Genomic DNA, 20,484 nt, shown 5'->3' on the forward strand with positions numbered 1-20,484 from the left:
GCATTTTTGTCATCTATGGTACAGGTCTAATTCTTTCTAAAGCACGATACAACTGCCTATATTGCTGGCATAAAACCACAGTTTAAGTCATCTTCTTTACTGAGATAATCTAAAATTACAATGTACAGATAGTTTTCCAGTATGGGTTTAATTAATTTTTATACAAAATGTTGACTATAATGTTAACTAATGACTATATTGTTATTTCATTTCAGAATGGTACAATTCAGTGTGACACTCTTATCTGCCCTTCTTTGAAATGCTCTCCTGATTCTGCACCAGCATATGTGAAAGGCTCTTGCTGCAAAGAATGCCAACGTAAGCATTCCTTTAATTTTCTGTTCTTACACTTTAGAATACCTTCTAGTAATATCTGATAGGTAGGTAAGGGAAAGCTCAGAGCGTCCCTTTGTAAGAAACTATCATTTTCATTTCTCCACTCACATAGCCTGTGAATGTCTGACATGCTGATTAAACTCACTTTTATGAAGCTGCTAAGGATTTCACAGTTGAAATATGGACTTAATTCACAATTGCATTTTCAAGTTCAAAAATATCAAAAGCATTATAATACTTTCAGAATGAAAATATAAAACAGCTTGTTTTTCATGTATCCCGTATTTATTCAAGACATTTGCATATCAAAATGCTGGCCATGGGGACTTTTATGAAAATTGTTCTGATACCCCCAGCTACTGTGAAACACAGAAATAATGTCTTCTGTGCTTTAAAGATAGCTAGTTTTACTACTGGATTACCAGGTTGTGACCAAAGAACAGATGCTATAAGGAAATACATTTATAATCTTTTCACTAACTTATAAAAATTCATTAAAATTATATATGCAGATACTTTGTGCCATATTCAAAGCTTTATGAAACGGATTGATAATAAGCATATATACTGTAGTACTATATTCTTTGAAGTCTGTAGTATTCATAAAATCACATTTGTACAACTTTGAACCATTAATCGCATTTAACCAGTTGAGTTGCAATTGGAAGGACATAGAAGATTTATAATGTAGGGAGGAGGCTCCAACATGAAAGCAATGCCTGTGTTTGGAAATGAGTGTGTATATTATTAATATCCTGGATCGTTGACCATTCAGGCATGCTAAAAGGAACAAATGCCTCCTAGCCATCACTCCATGCAAGTGAACTCTTGACTTATTAATGACAATTATAATAATCAAAAAATGTAGTATTGTCCTGTAGTTTTTCAGGTTTTTAAATTGTAATTTTGAGAAGGGTGTTCATAAGCAGTGCAACACAACAAATTAACAAGTTTGATGTGAATTACAAAGTATAAACACTGTTCTGTTTCAATAGTCAATGAAGCACCCTATTTTAGAAGAATACAGTCCCATAGCTCTACCATTCAGATTCTGAGGGCACTTTTCTATGATTTTAGGACACCAGATCCCAACAACATGTGGTATAAGACAGGATTAAAACTCGGATAGGAACTCATATGTGAGCACATTCGTGTTTTCTGTTTAGCTTAGAGTTGAAACTCAGTCTAAGGGCTTGTTTATACTTCACTCTCAGAATGCATAACCACATACATCATGTCTGCCACGCGTTCCCAGCATTCATTTGGCACAACCTCAGAAATTAATGTGACGCGTACGCAAGTTGCAGTACCAGCAAAAAGTTGGGGGGCACAGTGTGATAAAAGTCGAAATGTGACATCAGAGTCTCTGTTTACTATCTATATGTGACAGAAAGCTGCTTTGAGGATCTTCCGGGACCGATGTGTGTGCTTCGATGTTTGATGAAAGGTTCGATGTGGTGAAGCAAAAGGCTGACATACAAATGCATTCATGGTGCTTTTATATTCAGGCATCACATATTCCCCAACGTAAAATCACAATAAATTTTAAAAGTCTCACATACCGTCTTTTGTGCTGCGTTTTTTTTTTTTTTTTGCACCTTCACAACAGCATCAGAACGTACGGCAGCGTATTTGAGCCTTAGAGAAAAAAATTAAGGACATGGTGAAAAGGTCTATTTTGTGATTACAGTGGAAATTTTGGCTTTAATTTCGAAATGTCCACATTAGCCTTGTAGTTTACTTGATCATTAAAGTAGACCTTGTAAACGTCATCTTAAAACGAACCAGTTGTTAATCGCTATGTGCTTCTGGGGCTTCCTCCTGACTTAACAGCAGCAGCAAACAGCAACAGATCACCACAGAGCACACATTAAATGTATGATATTCCAGCTCTCTGCACATTTAGAATCCTTAGATTTATACTTGATATCACTTTCATGATGAAATGTATTAAAATATGTATGTTACATTTTACAGATAAATTGTTAATTGTATGTGAATGGTATTCACCTTGTGATGAGCTGATGTCCCATCCAGGGATTGTTTCTGCCTCATGCCAAATGCTAGCTGGAATCGGTGCATCCCTCGATTGATGGATTTAATCATCGAAGATCCATCCTTTTCAGAATTGTTGTGGCAATGTGTCCTCAGAATTTAATGGGTGTTTCAGGCAATTCACAACACAGCAAAACCTGTTCTCACTGTGATATCTCACACTGCCACTTGGTGGAATCTTCCAGATTTACGTAAAGTACACACGCAAGTATAAACATCACAACACGTGCATAGCAGTAGCATCATCTGGAGCACCTGCCGCGTCGCGTGAAGTATAAACCTAGCCTAACAGTATTTTTGTAATGTCAGAGGAAACACAGAACTTATGTGCATCAATATGAGGGGCAGGATGACAAGGCCATTTGAGTTGTGAGGCAACCATGCTACCTATTATGCCCACTGTATTGTCCAAAGTAAAATGCTGACATGAAAGAAGCTAGTAGAACAAGTGAATGCCATAAAGTTTTCAGTTTATCCAGATTGCTTGTCTAGATAATGACTAAAGTTGTTATATCTCCTCAAGCTATCCATGATGTCTGCTTCAAGAATTCCAGATTCTGACTGACCATTTGTATAAAGATGTACTGTATGTTCAGAATTTAACTTTGAATAATCTTTTAATTTCCAGGTATGTCCATAAGTATGTGATTCAGTATGCAACTAAAAGAATTATACAGCTTTACCGATGCCTTTGAGAATATATTCTGTTTAAGTTAACACAACATTCCTGTTTTACTGCGGCAGTCCTGATTTCAGACTGTGCATCCTGACAAATAATTTAAAAATATATATAAGTTTTAACAGGCTGTCCATCTAATAAAGTTTTATCCTGCAGCACCACTGCCGCAGACAATTTTAAAGTCTCTTTATATTCAGTGTGCACCCCTGCCCTTTGATTTATATACATAATAAGCGTGCTGAAAACTAATTCTGTTCTGCAAACTTATAATACATTATTTGTAAATAAACTATAATTCTGTAAATACTTTCACTTTTAATACATAGTATTCATTTTGCCATTCCTCACAATATGATCTTCTTTCGGCTGCTCCCGTCAGGGGTTGCCACAGCAGATCATCTTCTTCCATATCTTTCTGTCCTCTGCATCTTTTTCTGTTACACACATCACCTGCATGTCCTCTCTCACCACATCCATAAACCTTCAATTAGGCCTTCCTCTTTTCCTCTTACCTGGCAACTCTATCCTTAGCATCCTTTTCCCAATATACGCAGCATCTCTCCTCTGTACATTTTCAAATGAACGCAATCTCGCCTCTCTGACTTTGTCTCCAAACTGTCCAACCTGAGCTTAACATCAAATGTAATATTGACTTTTATACAATTAATTTAAAAATTGTAAAAACATGACATGAATTTTGGTACTTTTCTATTATCGTGACACAAATTTTGACGCAAATCGTATTATTGTGATGCAAATCGGTGGGGCCTCCCTACTCACCTGGTGTGTCGGACAAACTTTCAGCAATTTTGAGGCATAGTCCCTCGCCTCCATTTTGTGTCCTCTCCTGACAACTGACGTCCCATGCGCAAACTTCCTGCATATAGTTGTTCCAGTCAACTATTGTTCCCTTCGCCATGCCTAATTGGTTTTCGCACCATTTCACTGACATTAGCTCCTCACATTATGAATAAATTAACCAAACCACAGTCGTGAATGGTAATCAGGAATTTTCCAGTCAGTTCCCTTGTCGGGAACACTTGTGCGGCAAGTTTTCCTGAAGCACCTCCGCTATAATTTCATAGGGTGGTTTTGGGGACACTGCCTTTCTATAGGAAAGAACACGGCTGTCTCCTCACTGGTTAGTAGTTCCCAAATTTCCATTGTTCCGGGGTACACTGCACTATCAAAGAAATAACACGAAAAGATTAGTGGCAAGGAATTAACTGTCAACATGGCGTGCTGCACATGCGTGACACTCAGTTCAAGACAGTGGGTGCAGTAGCACCACCAATTTGCATCACGATAATAGAAAAGTTATGTGAAAAGTTATTTTTGCATAAAATGTGTGCAGTCATTCAGAATTACAAGAATGGTAAAGTTCTTAAGGTCTTTTTGAGTATGTGACAGAGTTAGAATCTGTAACCTACTTCCACTTTTAATTGGTGTGAAAAAAGTGTAGAAAGTCACCATTTTGTGAGATGTGTCTTACATTCTTACCCCTGGCAAAGAGAACTAAAAGGACTGAATTAGACAAGTCTTGAACACTCTAACAATTGTTACATAATATGTCAATTGGTTGTTAAAACTAATATAAATGTGTATTTGTGTTGCTGTTTTTCCCTGTTTTAGCAATATGTGTATTTAATGGAAGGACATATTTCGAAGGAGAAAGACAGGCAATGCACACTTCTGGAAACTGCCTCCTTTATGAGTGCTGGGTAAGTAATTTTTACTAAACATATTTGCCAATGAAATTTTAACTAAATGAAGTATTTTAGCAAATAGTGGCAATTAAAATACATGCAGTTTATTAATGTAGTGCTAAATCTTTCTCTTTCCTATAAAATAATTCCAAACAAATTTAAAATATATATTTTTTCTTCTACTACTTTGTCTTAAATTGACATAATTCTTAAAGAAGGCTTTCAAGAGGGGAGACGCAATGAAACTTTTCCACTGACAGACATATCATGTTAGGGATCTCCCAAACAAAATATCCAGTATTCTGTTTCATTGTGAGAATTCAGGTCCTTCTCTTTGGTTTGATAAATCAACAGCCTCTAGGGGACTGAATCCCCCAGTTTATGTAATTAGTTTGATAAGCTGCCAAGAGGTTGCTGGGGCTAACATCACTGAGCAGGGGGAAAAACATTGGGTAATGTCTGTTATAAAAAAAAAATTGGAGCCTGCATTGGTCAGTGGCGAGTCCCTCCAATTTGTAGTGTGGTAAACAGCCAATAGGAAATAGTGTTTACTTAATTTGTAAATGGTAATGTGAAATTAAGTACTCTATTAGACCTGAAATCTAAAAAAAAAAAATCGAAAACAAAAGTAAAAAAAGCTAACACTTGACTGGTGAAATGGAAGGAGTACTTGCCAAAAGCATCAGTGAGCAGTCCGAGGGTTATTACATAGACAAAGCAGCACCCAATAGGGAATTATGGGGAATAGATAGATAGATAGATAGATAGATAGATAGATACTTTATTAATCCCAAGGGGAAATTCACAAGATAGCATGGAACCAAGCAATTATGCCTGATCCTTTAAATAAGTCAATGAGTTTATGCATACACATGCACCTAGGCTACCAGAGGGGGATCTGAAGGCCTTCAGGGGGCAAAAAATAATGGCCCTAATGTAGCTCAGTTCAGTTCCGTAATGGATTCTGCTTGCCATTTGTGTCTTTGGTCCATTAACTAACTTGGAATGCAACTGTGTTAGTTACCAAAGTTGGTGATGGATATACAACTGCATGAAAAGCTTTTTGAAAGTCTAAGTGAACATTATCAGGCTTTATTTCCCTTCTGTTTTACTCTGCTTGTTCAAATAAGTCTATGAACTTACTATGGTAGGAACTTTCCTTACTAAACTGTTGATGACGGTCACATCAAATATGGTTTTCTTAGAACCATTCTTGTGATATACTGTATTTTGGAGTTTAGTTAAATTGTTTTACATGGGATAGCAGTATGGACATTTGATCCATAATTACTGGGATCTATTCTATGTTTCTTTCTGTGGCTTAGAGTCAAATTTAAAGCCTTCCAATCAGTGGTAATTCTGTTAACAGTGAAAGTGGAAACATGTTACTTATAAGAACAATATATATTTTTTAATACAGTGTAAGACTTCCTAAACTTTAAAGCCATTTGTGTGTTTTTTTCCCAGAGTAATTATTAGGCTGATAATATGTCTAATACTATAATAGATACATTGATGAAAGAATGTTAATCTGTACTAAGCCAGCTGTCAAAATTACAGTACTGCACTGTAGTCAATTAGGTAATCTTGAATTTATAGTTATGTGTCAAAATGTATTTGTTAATAATAATAATAATAATAATAATAATAATAATGCAATTCTAAAGTGGTTAAAAGGGGTTTTAAAGGTTGTATGCATGTCACCAAGAAGAACTTTGTCCATTTTAGACTGCTGGCTGCAATAACATTGAATTTTTAAGCTTTCTTGTTTTGTACTGTAGTGTAATATTAAAAGAATCTTTGTCAGCAACAGGTTAAAAATTAAGCACAGATCAGAGCCTTTCATTTTTCTAAGTTGTTTTGCTTTTCAGAAATATATACGAACTATATCACAAATACTTTACATAGTAAGCAACAAAAACACTGAAGGACAGCAACCTTTTAATACGACAGAAACAATAAGGCAGACCTGTTTTATGATAATAGCTCTATTCAACCTTTCAAGGTTACATTGTATAACGAATTCTGAACATTCTATTTTAATATCCTGTACTTTAAAATACGTTAGCACTGAAAAAGTATAGACTGTTTTATTCCTTGCTATAATGAAAGATTATTTCATTCTGGAAAAAAAAAGCCTTTTGCTTTGCTGCATCCAAGGGCAATTTTTTTTCCTCTCTCCATCATACTTGCATTTTTGTGTGTATAATGAGCAAAATATAAAAAAAAAAAAAAATGAAAAGGCAGAACAGAAGATTTTTTGACAGATATTCCCTCATTTCTTCTACTTCCCCTTTATAATGCATTTTTGATTGACATTACTAAAATATCTGGTGAAGACTTGGTTACTTTCAGCTTTCTTTTATTATTATTATTCATTATAGAATTCACTTTCACCCTTTGTTTCTCCTTTTATAGATTCACCCAAATGCAGTAATTTGTGAAAGAAATACAAATGCAAAATTTGCTATACTGTATGCTATAATAGTTTTACTCCTATAAGAAAGCTGCATAAAAATGTAAGTTTCTTTTTTGCCCTAATAGCCAGGGAGGGAATGTATCCCTGTGAAAGCTCTATCCTTCATTTCTGTGTGTGCCTCACACAGATTATCTTTGGTTCAATAGCACACTCAGTGGTGCCACTGGGTAATGGAATGCTTAATGCTCTTTCCTCACTTCAGAATATCACTAAATGAAGGCTTTTATTGTTATTCAGTAAAGATCTATCTGAAATATGTGTCCTAAAAGTTATTTTTCAAAAATACTTGAAAATGTTCTGATGTATTTATTTTGTGTAGAGTGTGAAAACAAAGTAACAGTCCTGGCTATATACAATGTAAATGCAGTATATTTTAGGTTGCTTACAGAGGTATATTATTAACTTGCGTTTGTAGAATGTGCTTTTTTACAATGTTAATTATAAAGAAAAATGTTTTTTAGGTCAATTGAAATTAGCATTTATAATTGTGAAACTGGGTAACATTTTATACTGTAGGATAATTATGTTGAACATACTTTTTATAAGTAAGAAATATGTATGCTTGCTACCTAGAAAAAATATACTGTCAACTAGTTAGAGTATTCTGGAGTTAAAGTTGAAAGGCAGGAACTAGTCCTGTAATGAAGCCAGCCGAGTTAAAAGCACACACCTCAGAGGCAATATTAGATTTAAAACTGCAATGCAGGGCAAGCATCTCAAGTCAGTAGTCATTTAGACACATGACTATGGATTTCTTTGGCAGAGGAGCAACAACAAGCTCAATAAACAAAAATGGATCACAAGTTAGTGCTGTGTTGTTCTGCTGTATTAACTACCATTTTCTGATATAGCGTAATATATCTATGTATGTTGAGTTGAACAGATTCTGATGTCATATAGGAACATGACTGTCTAAGTGTATGCTTCAGAGGTACCACTTTACTGTTCAAAATAACTCTTTACTCATCGCTGGGTGTATACAGGCCAAATAACATTTTGAAAGGCCCATACATACATTGCCAAAAGGGACTCTGCTCTGTTGGGCACTAGAGCAAGGCCCTTAACCTGCGATTGCTGAGTGCTTTGAGTAGTGAGAAAAGCGTTATATAAATGCAAAGAATTATTATTATTATTAACAGTTGTAATAAACATAAGAGTCATGCTATTTGTTCTCCTGGTTCTGGTTTCTATTTGTTATCTATTACGAATCCAATCCTTGTCACAAATTTATCATTATAAAGAGCAATTTTTCACACAAAAATGGAAAACGCCAGTAGTTAAAAAGAATTTACTGTTTGCACTGATGGCAAGGGTGATGCCATGGTGTAGGAAATACTCAAACAAGTTACTTAGATAAATGTATAAATAAAAAAAGCAAAAATATACTCTTGTAAAATTTTAAGTACCCCTTTGACCTTCTGACTTAAGTAAAAGAAAGAATGTACTTGCTTGAAAATATAAAGTATTAAAGTAAAAGTATTGGTGGAATGCAATCCATGATTTAACAGTATAATATGGCATTAGGTCTGCCTACTGATGTATTTTGTGTTACATTCAAAAATAGTACAGATTGGGCCATTTTAATTAATTATGGATTCAGGCGTATTAGTTTAATATTGTTATTATATTTGGTTTAAAACAATTCCAGTACTGAATTGTACAGAAAAATGAATACATTCCAATATAAATGTGTTGTTATTGTATTATATTATGACGCTTTAGCTCTAAATAGAATGAATCTTGAATCAGACAGGTGCTACTTTCACTTATGCTTTAAACATTTAAACAAAAATGGATGACAGCATCACACAGGTGCTTTAAACTTCTAATCCAGGGGTTCTTACACCTTTTAATCTGAGGACCCAGATTAGAAAATCAGTACTGTACTGGGATCCAAAAGAGGGTTATTATCAGTGACAGCAAAATCATAAAGAGATAAACACAGAACAGTGGCCATTTAATAAAAAAGTAAATGTTTTGGTTTCCTTTCAAGCATATTTTCTCACACAAATTTGCTAAAAATAAAAGCGGGAAACTAGCATATTTAAAAAAAAAAAAAACAACCGAATACTCTGTTTATTGATATTTCAAATGTTTGTGTTTGTTCAGAGCAGGGTTGTGAGGCAACTGGAGCCTATCACTGCAACCTTAGGGTACAAGGCAGGAACAATCTCTAGACAAGAAGCTACCCCATCACAGGGTGAACACACACACACACACACACACACACACATTTACCACCTATGCACAAACACTAGGGCCAATTCAGCACTGCCAATCCACCCAACTTGCATATATTAGGACAGTGTGAGGAAACTGGATCTCCAGTAGGTAACCTAAATAGACATGGGGAGAACATTAAAATCAACAGAGAGCACCCACTAGGTTTGAACCAAAAGTAACTATTATCATTCAAATCAGGAGCAGATTTCTGAAGTGTATCACTGCCAGTGGAAATGCTTAGTTTAAGCTGTAGTTAAGCTGAGAGAGAGAGAGTTTTGGGGTGTGGCTTAACTTTATCATTTTACTCATGACACCATTTAAGGAATGTAGCTTATTTACCTTGTCTTAAACAACATTAAGAAAGAATGTATATTTAATGAGCTCTGCCATTAACAATACATTTTTATAAATGAGTTTGCAAATAATTTAAAATATTTAAACTTTAACCAAAAATAAGCTCTAAATTATTCCTAAAATTATATAAACCATGTATACATTATATGGGGGATAGGATAAATCCAGATGAATAATTCAGTGAACAGTCCAGTTTGAAATTTTTAACTCTTCTTACTAACATCACGCTGAATGTTTCTGCTTGTCTCACCCTTTTGATAATTTCCAGTATTTTTTCAGTTCTTAGTGTGGCAAAGGCACTATATAGTCACCAACTCGACAAAGACTGACAACGGAGACATGTAGAAATAAATAAAAAGGTTTTATATTTTTCTTCACCTGTGGGGCATGTTTTCCCCATAATCTCCACAGGCACAACACAGTCCCAAACAACACCCAAAGTAAAAACACCCCAAACCACCTGGCTGGCTGGCTGGCTGGCAGGCAGCTTTGTCCTTCTCCTCCCAACTCTGGCGCCTTGAGTAGTGGCTGCAGGCTCCTTTTGTAGCCCTCCTAGAAGTGCTCCAGGTGGTAAATTGGCCTAATTAGGCTGCACTTCTGGGTGTGGCTGCCTTCCAGCCCACAGAGGCTCGTTAAGCCATGCAGCTCCTCCGGGTGGTGGCCATGGAGCCCAACAAGTCTGAATCTTGAAGTCCCACCTCTGTGGCCCTGATGTAACCCAGGAGAACTGCCACCACACGTTCCGGGGGACGTAGAGTGCATCCCATGGCTGCTCCCCCGGATCCAGTGTTGAAGGGCCGTCCCGGCCAGGCATGGGTCCCGGCCGTCCCTCACATCAGTTTTTTTTAAAAAAAAAAAAATGGATTTCACATAACCAGTAGACTGATATTTATCAAACTACTTTAAAAGAGTATAACAAGAAGGAATTCTTTCTCAACAAGTCATTAAACTTAAATGTTATTAGGGAACAACCAGTTGGCTATGACCACTAAACCTTCATTTAGTATAAAACACTGCCACAATACTATATATACCATCACTCTGTTGACTCATCCCTCAAACAAACCTGAAAATTGTCACACCCTTAGCCCGCACGTGCTATTTTCATTTCAGCATTTTAAACAGTGTTGCAGTTGCTTCAACAACCAGCCTGTCTGTCATTTTACCTCCTTTCCCCACCTTGTATGTGTCTTTGCTGTCAGTCTTCTCAGTTTGATAGTTTTACTGGTTGTAAGATGGAAGATGGGAATGCTTATTATATTTTATTGGCACAAAAGTGAAAGCTGTCCATGATGAGTCAGCAGCATTGTTTTACATACTGCACAGTTGGAAACAAGACGAATAATAGCAGGGGGCTTATCACTTGATGCAGAATTTCAGCTTGGACCATTTTGGTTAATTTTACCACACGATTATCTGGCCACCATCACAGACATGTCATCAGCCCATAATTTAAAAAAACACTGCTCTAAAGAAAAAAGGCTGACTGCGTCACGCATGTGTTTTAGCTCTGTTGAATGGATTTAGTTTGTGCTTGATCCCTATGATTCACTGAAAAGAGCTGCTCAGAAAGAACAAGCCATTCATGTGACTGTAAAATGTAAAGCATCACCATGTAGAAATGTAGTGAAGTAGAAAGTCAAGATATTTGCTGTAAAACTGTGAAAAGTATCCACAGCTAAATCTTCTTAAGTAAATTACAGATACATGAAAAATGTACTTAAGCAAAGTAATGGAACAACTGTACTTTGTTACTTTCCACTCCTGGGCTGATGTCAACAGTAAAAATAAATTAGATAAAATCGAGTTTGGAATACAAATCTTCCTGTTAACTTTAACTGCAACACTCAACGGTTCCACCTAATTTTGTATGTTAAAAAAATCGAAAGAAAAGAAAACAAGCAAAAATAAAACAGCTGTGAACTGTTCTACAATTTGTTCCTAGTTTCCTTTAGAATGTCTTTTGAAGCAGAGTACTGATACAGCAGTAAGGGGGCATAATTAATATGCATGAATAATGAGTGTAACATTTCCACACAATATTTAGATTTTACATGTGCTCTTTACATTTGACCTTGCTGATTCAATTCTTATATTTGCCATTTAGAATTGACTCAAATATAGACCGGAAATGTAGAAACAATTAGAAATATTATGTTGAAATAATTATAACTGTTAAGGCATCAGATTTAACATGTATACCTAGTACATGTGCCATTTATGTAGGATGTATGCTCCACACAGGTAATATTTTTCATTTAATTTAACTGTTTTACTTTCAAGAAGGGTAGTATTATCTATCTATCTATCTATCTATCTATCTATCTATCTATCTATCTATCTATCTATCTATCTATCTATCTATCTATCTATCTATCAAGGAACAGTCTTATAAATATAAATATAAATATTATGTGGATGACATTAAGAAACAGAAGATGCAGGAATAAAAATCATTTATTCTCCAAACAGTAAGCAGATGTTGTTCAAATAAATGTACAATAAAATGTACAGTATTATTTTAAAAACTCTATAAAATAAATCAGTGGATATAATGCTCACCATCTATAATGCACATCTTGAGTACAGTGTGCTGTTTTGGTCACCATGCTACAAAAAAGACATAGTAGCTCTGGAAATTTGCAACTTTTCAGTCCTTGGGTCTTTCTCCTTTCTGAAGTGATTGCAGAAATATGCCTAATAAGGGTTCATAGAGGATGTCTTTCATTTCTTTAAATAGAATTGGTAATATCCCATCAGGTCAAGGGGTTTTATTAGTGTTCGATGTATTGAGGGCTTAAAGCACATCTGACTCTTTCTATTTTAAAATCTGTGAACTCAGGATATGTTTTTATTTCTGCATGAGGCATGTTTCTTCCTTTATAAATACTTGAGTGAAACATTTGTTCAATTCATTTGCAATTTCCTTTTCATTTTTCTCCCTAAGGTCCCAAATGTTTCTTAAATTCTCTTTTATCATCTTGTTAGTGGAGAAGTACTAAAAACATTGGTTGCTGTTCATTTTTGTCTTCTCTAGCAATTTTTATTTCTGTTTCTTTTTTGATTATTGGTTATTTTTGCTCTCTTGCTGTATTCCTCTATTTTGGAATTATCAGCCTTTTGTTTCATTTTCTTATACAGTGATCTTTTAAGTTTTATTTTTTAATTATACTCCTATTTACCCATTTTGACTGATTTTTAATGTTTATGTTTTATTACATTTCAGAATAAACTTGTTTTGAGCCTGGATCAGAAGATCTCTAAAGTAAACCAACTGTCATTTATAGTTGCTGAGTTTTTGCTTTCCCATTTGATGTTTTGTACATAAAGTATTACCCCCGGAATCCGAATGCCCCAGATCTTGAACAACTTGGAATCTGAACAAATAATTCAAGCAAATTTTGCCCCGGAATCCAAACACTGTTTTGGAATCCAAATGCCCAGCACATTGTTCGTGTGTGTTTGTGCGTACGTTTCCCCAGCGCTCAGGCCACCCATACGCTTTGTCATTCAATTCATTGTCGGAAGCTGTAGTGAAAGCATTTTGTGTGATTTTTGCTGCTATTTTCGCTAATTTTATGCTTTTGTGCCTTTTTTGTGTTATTTTTTTATATAACAAGTTAGTGTATTCGCAATGGGTCCTAAAAAGTGTAGTGAAGAAAATAAGAGTAAGAGGAAAGCTGTTAGAGCTACAATTTTTAATTTTATCAATTTACATTTTCATTCAAATATTATTAGTATTTGTAAATATTTTACCCTAAAATCCAGTGTATCTACTGTTAAAATCACTTAGAAAATTTGAGTTTGCAGGACCCAGGAACGCATTAATCCAGTTTCGATTATTTTCAAGGGGAAATATTGTCTTGGAACTCGAATGATTTGGAACTCGAACAGAGTTCTGTAACAGATTAAGTTTGGATTTCAAGGTATCACTGTACTTCCTCATTCCCATAAAGTCGGTGTTCCACATGTTACATGTCTTCATTTTGGTGTAAATTATGTACAGTAGAGCTTCTACATGTGTCCTAGAGCTATATTTTCTTAATGTCAGCTTCTTTAGCCTTTAACAGAGAAGCATCACTAACCTAGCCTTTAACTGGGGAATTAAAAAGGTTAACATATAAAAAGGCAAAGGTAGCTCTAACTTAACAAAGGGGCTGCTGTTAGGAAAGGTAAAGTCTGAATAGGCAAGTCAATGTAAGTAGGACTAAATAGGAACAATAAACATGTAGCATATATCATAATTTCAAGCCTTAACACTAGAATTACCAGAGCCTACGAAAAAACTCGTAATTCCTTCCCACCTTAAACTGCTTCTTAAATCCCTTCACACCTCTCCGCCAGCGTCCTTTGTTCTCTAAATGTGCTGATAAAGAGAAGCCGGCTATTCCATCCCCCCACCAATTTAGAACGTGCACGAACTTCTCTCAGCTCATGCCTTGATTGAGTATCTGGGAGTGAAGTGGAGTTTTAGAGTGAAATAATAGATCGTTGTTTGGAACACACGCATTTCATGTCTGTTCCGTTTCTACAGTAATCTGTGTCAACACATTGTTAAAACAGAAACTTTTTTTATATTCTAGTAGTAGATGACAAAATGTAGGCATAAACTATATAATGTATGAAGCCTGAAGTCCAAATAGCAAAGAAACATTTTCACAAGAATAACACAATTGCACTTTTATTCAAACATATAACTGCAGAAAGAAAACGCCGCCTTAACATGCGACATTGACACCAGTTTACTATAACTGACTCTGTGGTTCAATAGATACAGCCCCGCTTGGAATCAAGGGTCACGGGTTCGATCCTGCGCCCCTCCCTTTTGAGAAGTAAACTGTTCTTAGTCTTACTGTTTTAGAATAAAACATACTTTTGATTTCAGTCTGTAACAGCCGGTGCAATTTATGATCTTTGTAAAGGTTAGCTTTTTTTTTTATTCACTTTTCACTCTCTCAGTCGCGTTCAGAATCAATCCATACAACCCCATCTGACACGGCTGTTTTCACTAAAGGCGCTATAGCTCTGCAGTGTACCACGATGCATACTAACGCCCCGGTTCTGACACACAAGCGCTGGCGAAGCTGCCTTCTTCGTATCTCACCGTCACTTGCTTTTCTTTTTATTCAGTTTTATTGAGTGTTCCTGCCAGTCCCGCATGTTGCTGTATGCTTTTCTTTTGCACCCAGGACATGCAGAAGAAAGAATGGTAAAGACCAGTAACCGGCTATATGCAATCATCAGACACTCCCCATCTGCCCGTGTCGTTCAAACACAGGAACATATATTGGTGTAAAAGTATAACAAAAGTGCACTTTTATTCAAGTGCACTTTTTCCATCGCCTTTTCCTGTAAGAAGCAGTGTACACACTTCTCTCTATGCTGTGGTTTCTATTACACACCTGAAAGAAAGACAATATATGTGAAAATATAATCGCACTAATGCAATATTATTTGAAAGCGAACAGCGTCAGATCGGGTGTGAATTTATGCAGGAACTGGAAATTCTCTGATGCGGGACCTTCCCCCAGGGAAGAAAGTACAGTGTCAGGTGCTCATTCAGTGTAATAGAAACCATAGCACAGAGAGGTGTGTACACGGCAACAAGTACACGTGTCGTAAATGTAGGAAGGACGGTCCTTGGGTGTGTGGGAACTGTTAATATTTGAATGTGATGATTTTATATAGCACGGAATGAAAATCTTCACTTCTTAGCATTGCACCATGCAAGATGTCGTATCAATCGCCTACTGTATCTTGCTTTCTTTTTCTTGGTTATACAGGTAGTTTTGAATAAAAGTGCACTTGTTTTGTTTGCGAAATGAAGTGTCTGCGTGCACTTTTCGTGGCATTACGTGTATTTTTGAGCATGCCCGTTTGAGCAGTATAAAAGTATTGAAAAGTATAACAAAACAACGGGCAGATGGAGAGTGTCTGATGATTGCATATAGCGCCGAACTTACTGCTCTTTACTATTCTCTCCTCTGCGTGCCCTGGAGTACAAAAGAAACAGAATACAGGCGCTATAGCTCTGTGCTGTACCACGATGCATACTAACGCCCCCACCGGTTCTGACACACAGGCGCTGGCGAAGCTGTCTTCTTCGTATCTCACCGTCACTTGATTTTCTTTTTATTCAGTTTTATTGAGTGTTCCTGCCAGTCCCGCATGTTGCTGTATGCTGGATATGTTCACATATATTGTCTCTTTCTTTCAGGTGTGTAATAGAAACCACAGCATAGAGAGAGTGTGTACACTGCTTCTTACAGGAAAAGGCGATGGAAAAAGTGCACTTGAATAAAAGTGCACTTTTGTTATACTTTTACACCAATATATGTTCCTGTGTTTGAGCGACACGGGCAGATGGGGAGTGTCTGATGATTGCATATAGCGCCCGAAGTTACTGGTCTTTACCATTCTTTCTTCTGCATGTCCTTGGGTGCAAAAGAAAAAGCATACAGCAACATGCGGGGACTGGCAGGAACACTCAATAAAACTGAATAAAAAGAAAAGCAAGTGACGGTGAGATACGAAGAAGGCAGCTTCGCCAGCGTTTGTGTGTCAGAACCTGGGCGTTAGTATGCATCGTGGTACACTGCAGAGCTATAGCGCGTCTTTAGTGAAAACAGCCGTGTCAGATGGGGTTGTATGGATTGATTCTGAACGCGACTGAGAGAGTGAAAAGTGAATAAAAAAAAAAAGCTAACCTTTACAAAGATCATAAATTGCACCGGCTGTTACAGACTGAAATCAAAAGTATGCTTTTATTCTAAAACAGTAAGACTAAGAACAGTTTACTTCTCAAAAGGGAGGCGCGGATCGAACCCGTGACCCTTGATTCCCAAGCGGGGGCTGTATCTATTGAACCACAGAGTCAGTTATAGTAAAGTGGTGTCAATGTCGCATGTTAAGGCGGCTTTTTTTCTGCAGTTATATGTTTGAATAAAAGTGCAATTGTGTTATTCTTGTGAAAATGTTTCTTTGCTATTTGGACTTCAGGCTTCATACATTATATAGTTTATGCCTACATTTTGTCATCTACTACTAGAATATAAAAAAGTTTCTGTTTTAACAATGTGTTGACACAGATTACTGTAGAAACGGAACAGACATGAAATGCGTGTGTTCCAAACAACGATCTATTATTTCACTCTAAAACTCCACTTCACTCCCAGATACTCAATCAAGGCATGAGCTGAGAGAAGTTCGTGCACGTTCTAAATTGGTGGGGGGATGGAATAGCCGGCTTCTCTTTATCAGCACATTTAGAAGACAAAGGGCGCTGGCGGAGAGGTGTGAAGGGATTTAAGAAGCAGTTTAAGGTGGGACGGAATTACGAGTTTTTTCGTAGGCTCTGGTAATTCTAGTGTTAAGAGCAGCAGGCCAGTTCTTGATTTTCTTAGTCAATTCTCTGTTAATCCAAGATGCAGATAATGCAATATGTGATGAATTGTAAACTGAATATACCAAGTTATTACTGATGACAGATTTGGGCAGGCTACCGATGTGAAGCCAGGAGGAGCTTAGCAGCAAGGCTGACTAAATGGTTAAAGTTTTGCTGGTATTAAGTGAAAGACATAAGAAAAACAATTCTAAAAGGATTAGAGTTTAAGGCAGTTGCAGAATATTACCAGAAAAGAAAGACAACAAGAAATGAGAAAAAAACAGCATGGCAGAGCCCAACCTCGTGGAATTAAGTGTCCGGGACACAAAACTGACAAAGAGGATCAGGTTCAAGACTCCCCATGTTGTGCAGAGTCTGTGAAAGATTTTTTTTTGAGATGAAGGCCCAGTAATAGTATTTCAGGTCTGGTAAAGACACTCACCCCACCCCCATATAAAAACATAGCTCAAATTAGTTTTGGATGTTTGGAACTTTTACCATCCCAATAAAAACTTATAAATAAGGTATCCACCTTCTGATCTACTAATTAGATGAGGGAGGGAGTGAATCATAGAACTTACAAAATTTAAGTTGGAAGCTACATTCATTTTAGTATTAGCAAGGTGATATTGAAAGGATAAGATAATATTGGCTGAGCAGCAGATAGAAAGACTGACCTCATTAAATATGTCATGATAATTAGAGGAAGCTATTGCACTAATTCATGCAAAAATGTCCACCCCAAGGTATCAGATGCCATTAATGGCTAGAATTAATAGAGGTAACAATGTGTGGTGGGATATATTATAAAGTGACAAGTGGGAGGATTTGGTCCAGTTAGTTTATAACTAGAGAGGTTTTCTTGTCTTAAAAAAGTATAAACTAATAGGGGAGTCCGAAAAAGAAACATTATCAAAGTAATGGAGAATATCAACAAAAGAAAGAAAATTCTAAGAGAAGAATGGCAATTAGATATTGGAGTCACTAACTGAGAGTGTGTGTTATTGCAAGTGGTTCAAAGCATAGCTTAAAGAAGTAAGGGGAAAGTGGGCATACTTCTGTGGAGAAAGGTGGGAGAGTGAAGAATTTGTGTGGACAAGAAAATTAGTATAAAATTCTGATTAAGTTCATAAATATACATTTGAATCCCATTCTTTCCTTCATCTACCACAATTAAGACTAATTCATGTGATCAAAAGCCTTCTTGGCTTTAATGAGTGTTAATGAGTTATAGACTTCAACATAGCATAAGGTCCTTACCTTATTTTAACAGCAGTGATAGTCGTATTTACTCCTGAATTCAGATGACCAGGCCAAGTGGCTTCATTGATCTTTTTATAAAGGGAGAGGGGGGCTAGATAACTGCTTCCAAAATGATGAGATTAACTGTGATTGAAGCTTATTCAATGCCAGAGCCTTATGTGCAGGCAAGGAGGCCACCACTAGGTTGTTAAGATGAAGGGGGAGATCCAAGATACATGCTTTATTAACAATGAAAGGTGGAAGAGGCAGATTTCAGACATCAGTAATCAAACTGGTAAAATAATCATGAATATCTTCTTTAGTAATTTCATTCTGCTTTGACATTAATGGCAGGGATTGCGGAAAACATGTAAAACTTTCTTTGTCTTAATACACCCAGTTTACTAGGCTTTGTACCCCAATGTATTGTATATTAATAGGTTCTTTTGTGGTGGATTAGATACACAAATCTAACCTTAACAGTCTGTAGCTCATGAGCCCTATTAACCAACATGGGCATGTTCTTTCTACACATGAAAGTCTATACAGTATTATAGTTCAATGATTGCTCTGTGTTTAACAAAGACACGGTGGGAGGACCATGCCATAATAAAGTCCTGGTTAAATAATTTAACTGCCTTCCAAACTGCACTAAAATCACCTAGTTAAATAAAAGGAATTTAATTATATAAAAGGGAGATGTTAAATTGCTCTGACAGCTTTTAAAAAATATGTGGATTGTAAGTTTGGACAATTTAAGTATTAGATAACTAAACCGAGCTGATGGGATGAATGGTGTTGGTATAATTTCTTTTTTCATACATTTTAAAAGTAATGGAAAAAACAATGCCGTTTAGTAATACTCTGTGATTGAATGGTACTACACACTGGGCTATTTTCGTGTCTGAAGTTGTTCATAAAAGCTGTGGCACATCATGATTACTATTAGTAGGTTTTAGCAGATTTGCAAATGTAAAGATTTAAATCACAATAAATGAAACACTGGTGTTTAAAACTGAGTTTACATTTTATAATAATTAAAAATAACTAAAATCCTACAATCCTAAAATCCTATATTGCTCATTATTTTTTGTCATTAAAATAATTAACTATTTAGTGCTCTTTTTTCTCTTTAATGTTTCTACAGAGTTTTCACAGCCAATAAGTGGACATAGCTGCAAATAACAATACATTCTAGATTGTAATAGTTAATTTAATACCATTTGGAAATTAAAAGGCCTTCATTTTAAGAAAACAAGCCCACTGTTTTTTACACACATTAATAAAATTTTAATCATTTCTAAATATATACATTAAAGGTACAATCCTGAAATAAACATTCAATATATTGTGATGTGTGGGTCATAGACTTGAGCAAGAGTGAAGGAGGTGAATCCAGGCTTTATTGATGTCTTAAACTTATCCAAGCAGGAGCTGTCTCTTTAACACACACAAAAACCCAGCCTGCACACAACGACGCTGATGTCATCCTGTATTCATTCCCTTCTCAGATTAAAAGTGTAGATAGACTTCCAGCATAAGTGAGAAGACAGACAGTAAGCACTGTCACTGATGTGTTCCTCACATCAACCATCGGGCTACAAATGCATTACACAGCAAGCCTGTGAACTTGCAGTGGTACTGATGGCAGACAAGCAGTCCCTACCTGTGTTAACAGAGTTTCGGCATGCAGTGCAGTTGGGGAATTATCAGGATCTCAAAAATCTCACAACATACTTTGTGAGAAGAGAACCATCCAATAATAAATTATAGCAGGATATGTAGAAAACAAGTCCAAGGAAGTTATGCTTAAGCTTTATAATGCACTAGTGATGTCTCACTTGGAGTGTTGTGTTCAGTTTTGCTCTCCTGGCTACAAAAAGGACATAGCAGCGCTAGAAAAGGTCCAGAGAAGAGTGACCAGGCTGATTCCTTTAAAAAGACAGAGCTCTTTAACTTGTTTGCCCAAGTTCTAAAATAATTTGCAGTTTAATTCGCATGAACCGAGAATGCTTATTTTATAATC

General features: G+C 36.2%; 1 protein-coding gene across 3 annotated transcripts in view; it reads left to right on the forward strand.

The window, feature by feature from the left end:
- Positions 1-20,484, forward strand: part of nell2b (neural EGFL like 2b) — a 405,950-nt gene that overhangs the window by 113,539 nt on the left and 271,927 nt on the right. For all 3 annotated transcript variants that reach the window (XM_039760883.1, XM_039760881.1, XM_039760882.1), the window contains exons 9-10: positions 216-318; positions 4,703-4,791. In XM_039760883.1, coding sequence (XP_039616817.1) covers positions 216-318; positions 4,703-4,791 — 192 coding nt within the window. The remainder of the gene's footprint in view (positions 1-215; positions 319-4,702; positions 4,792-20,484) is intronic.

The sequence above is a fragment of the Polypterus senegalus genome, chromosome 8, assembly GCF_016835505.1.
Source record: "Polypterus senegalus isolate Bchr_013 chromosome 8, ASM1683550v1, whole genome shotgun sequence".
In the NCBI taxonomy this organism is placed as follows: domain Eukaryota; kingdom Metazoa; phylum Chordata; class Cladistia; order Polypteriformes; family Polypteridae; genus Polypterus; species Polypterus senegalus.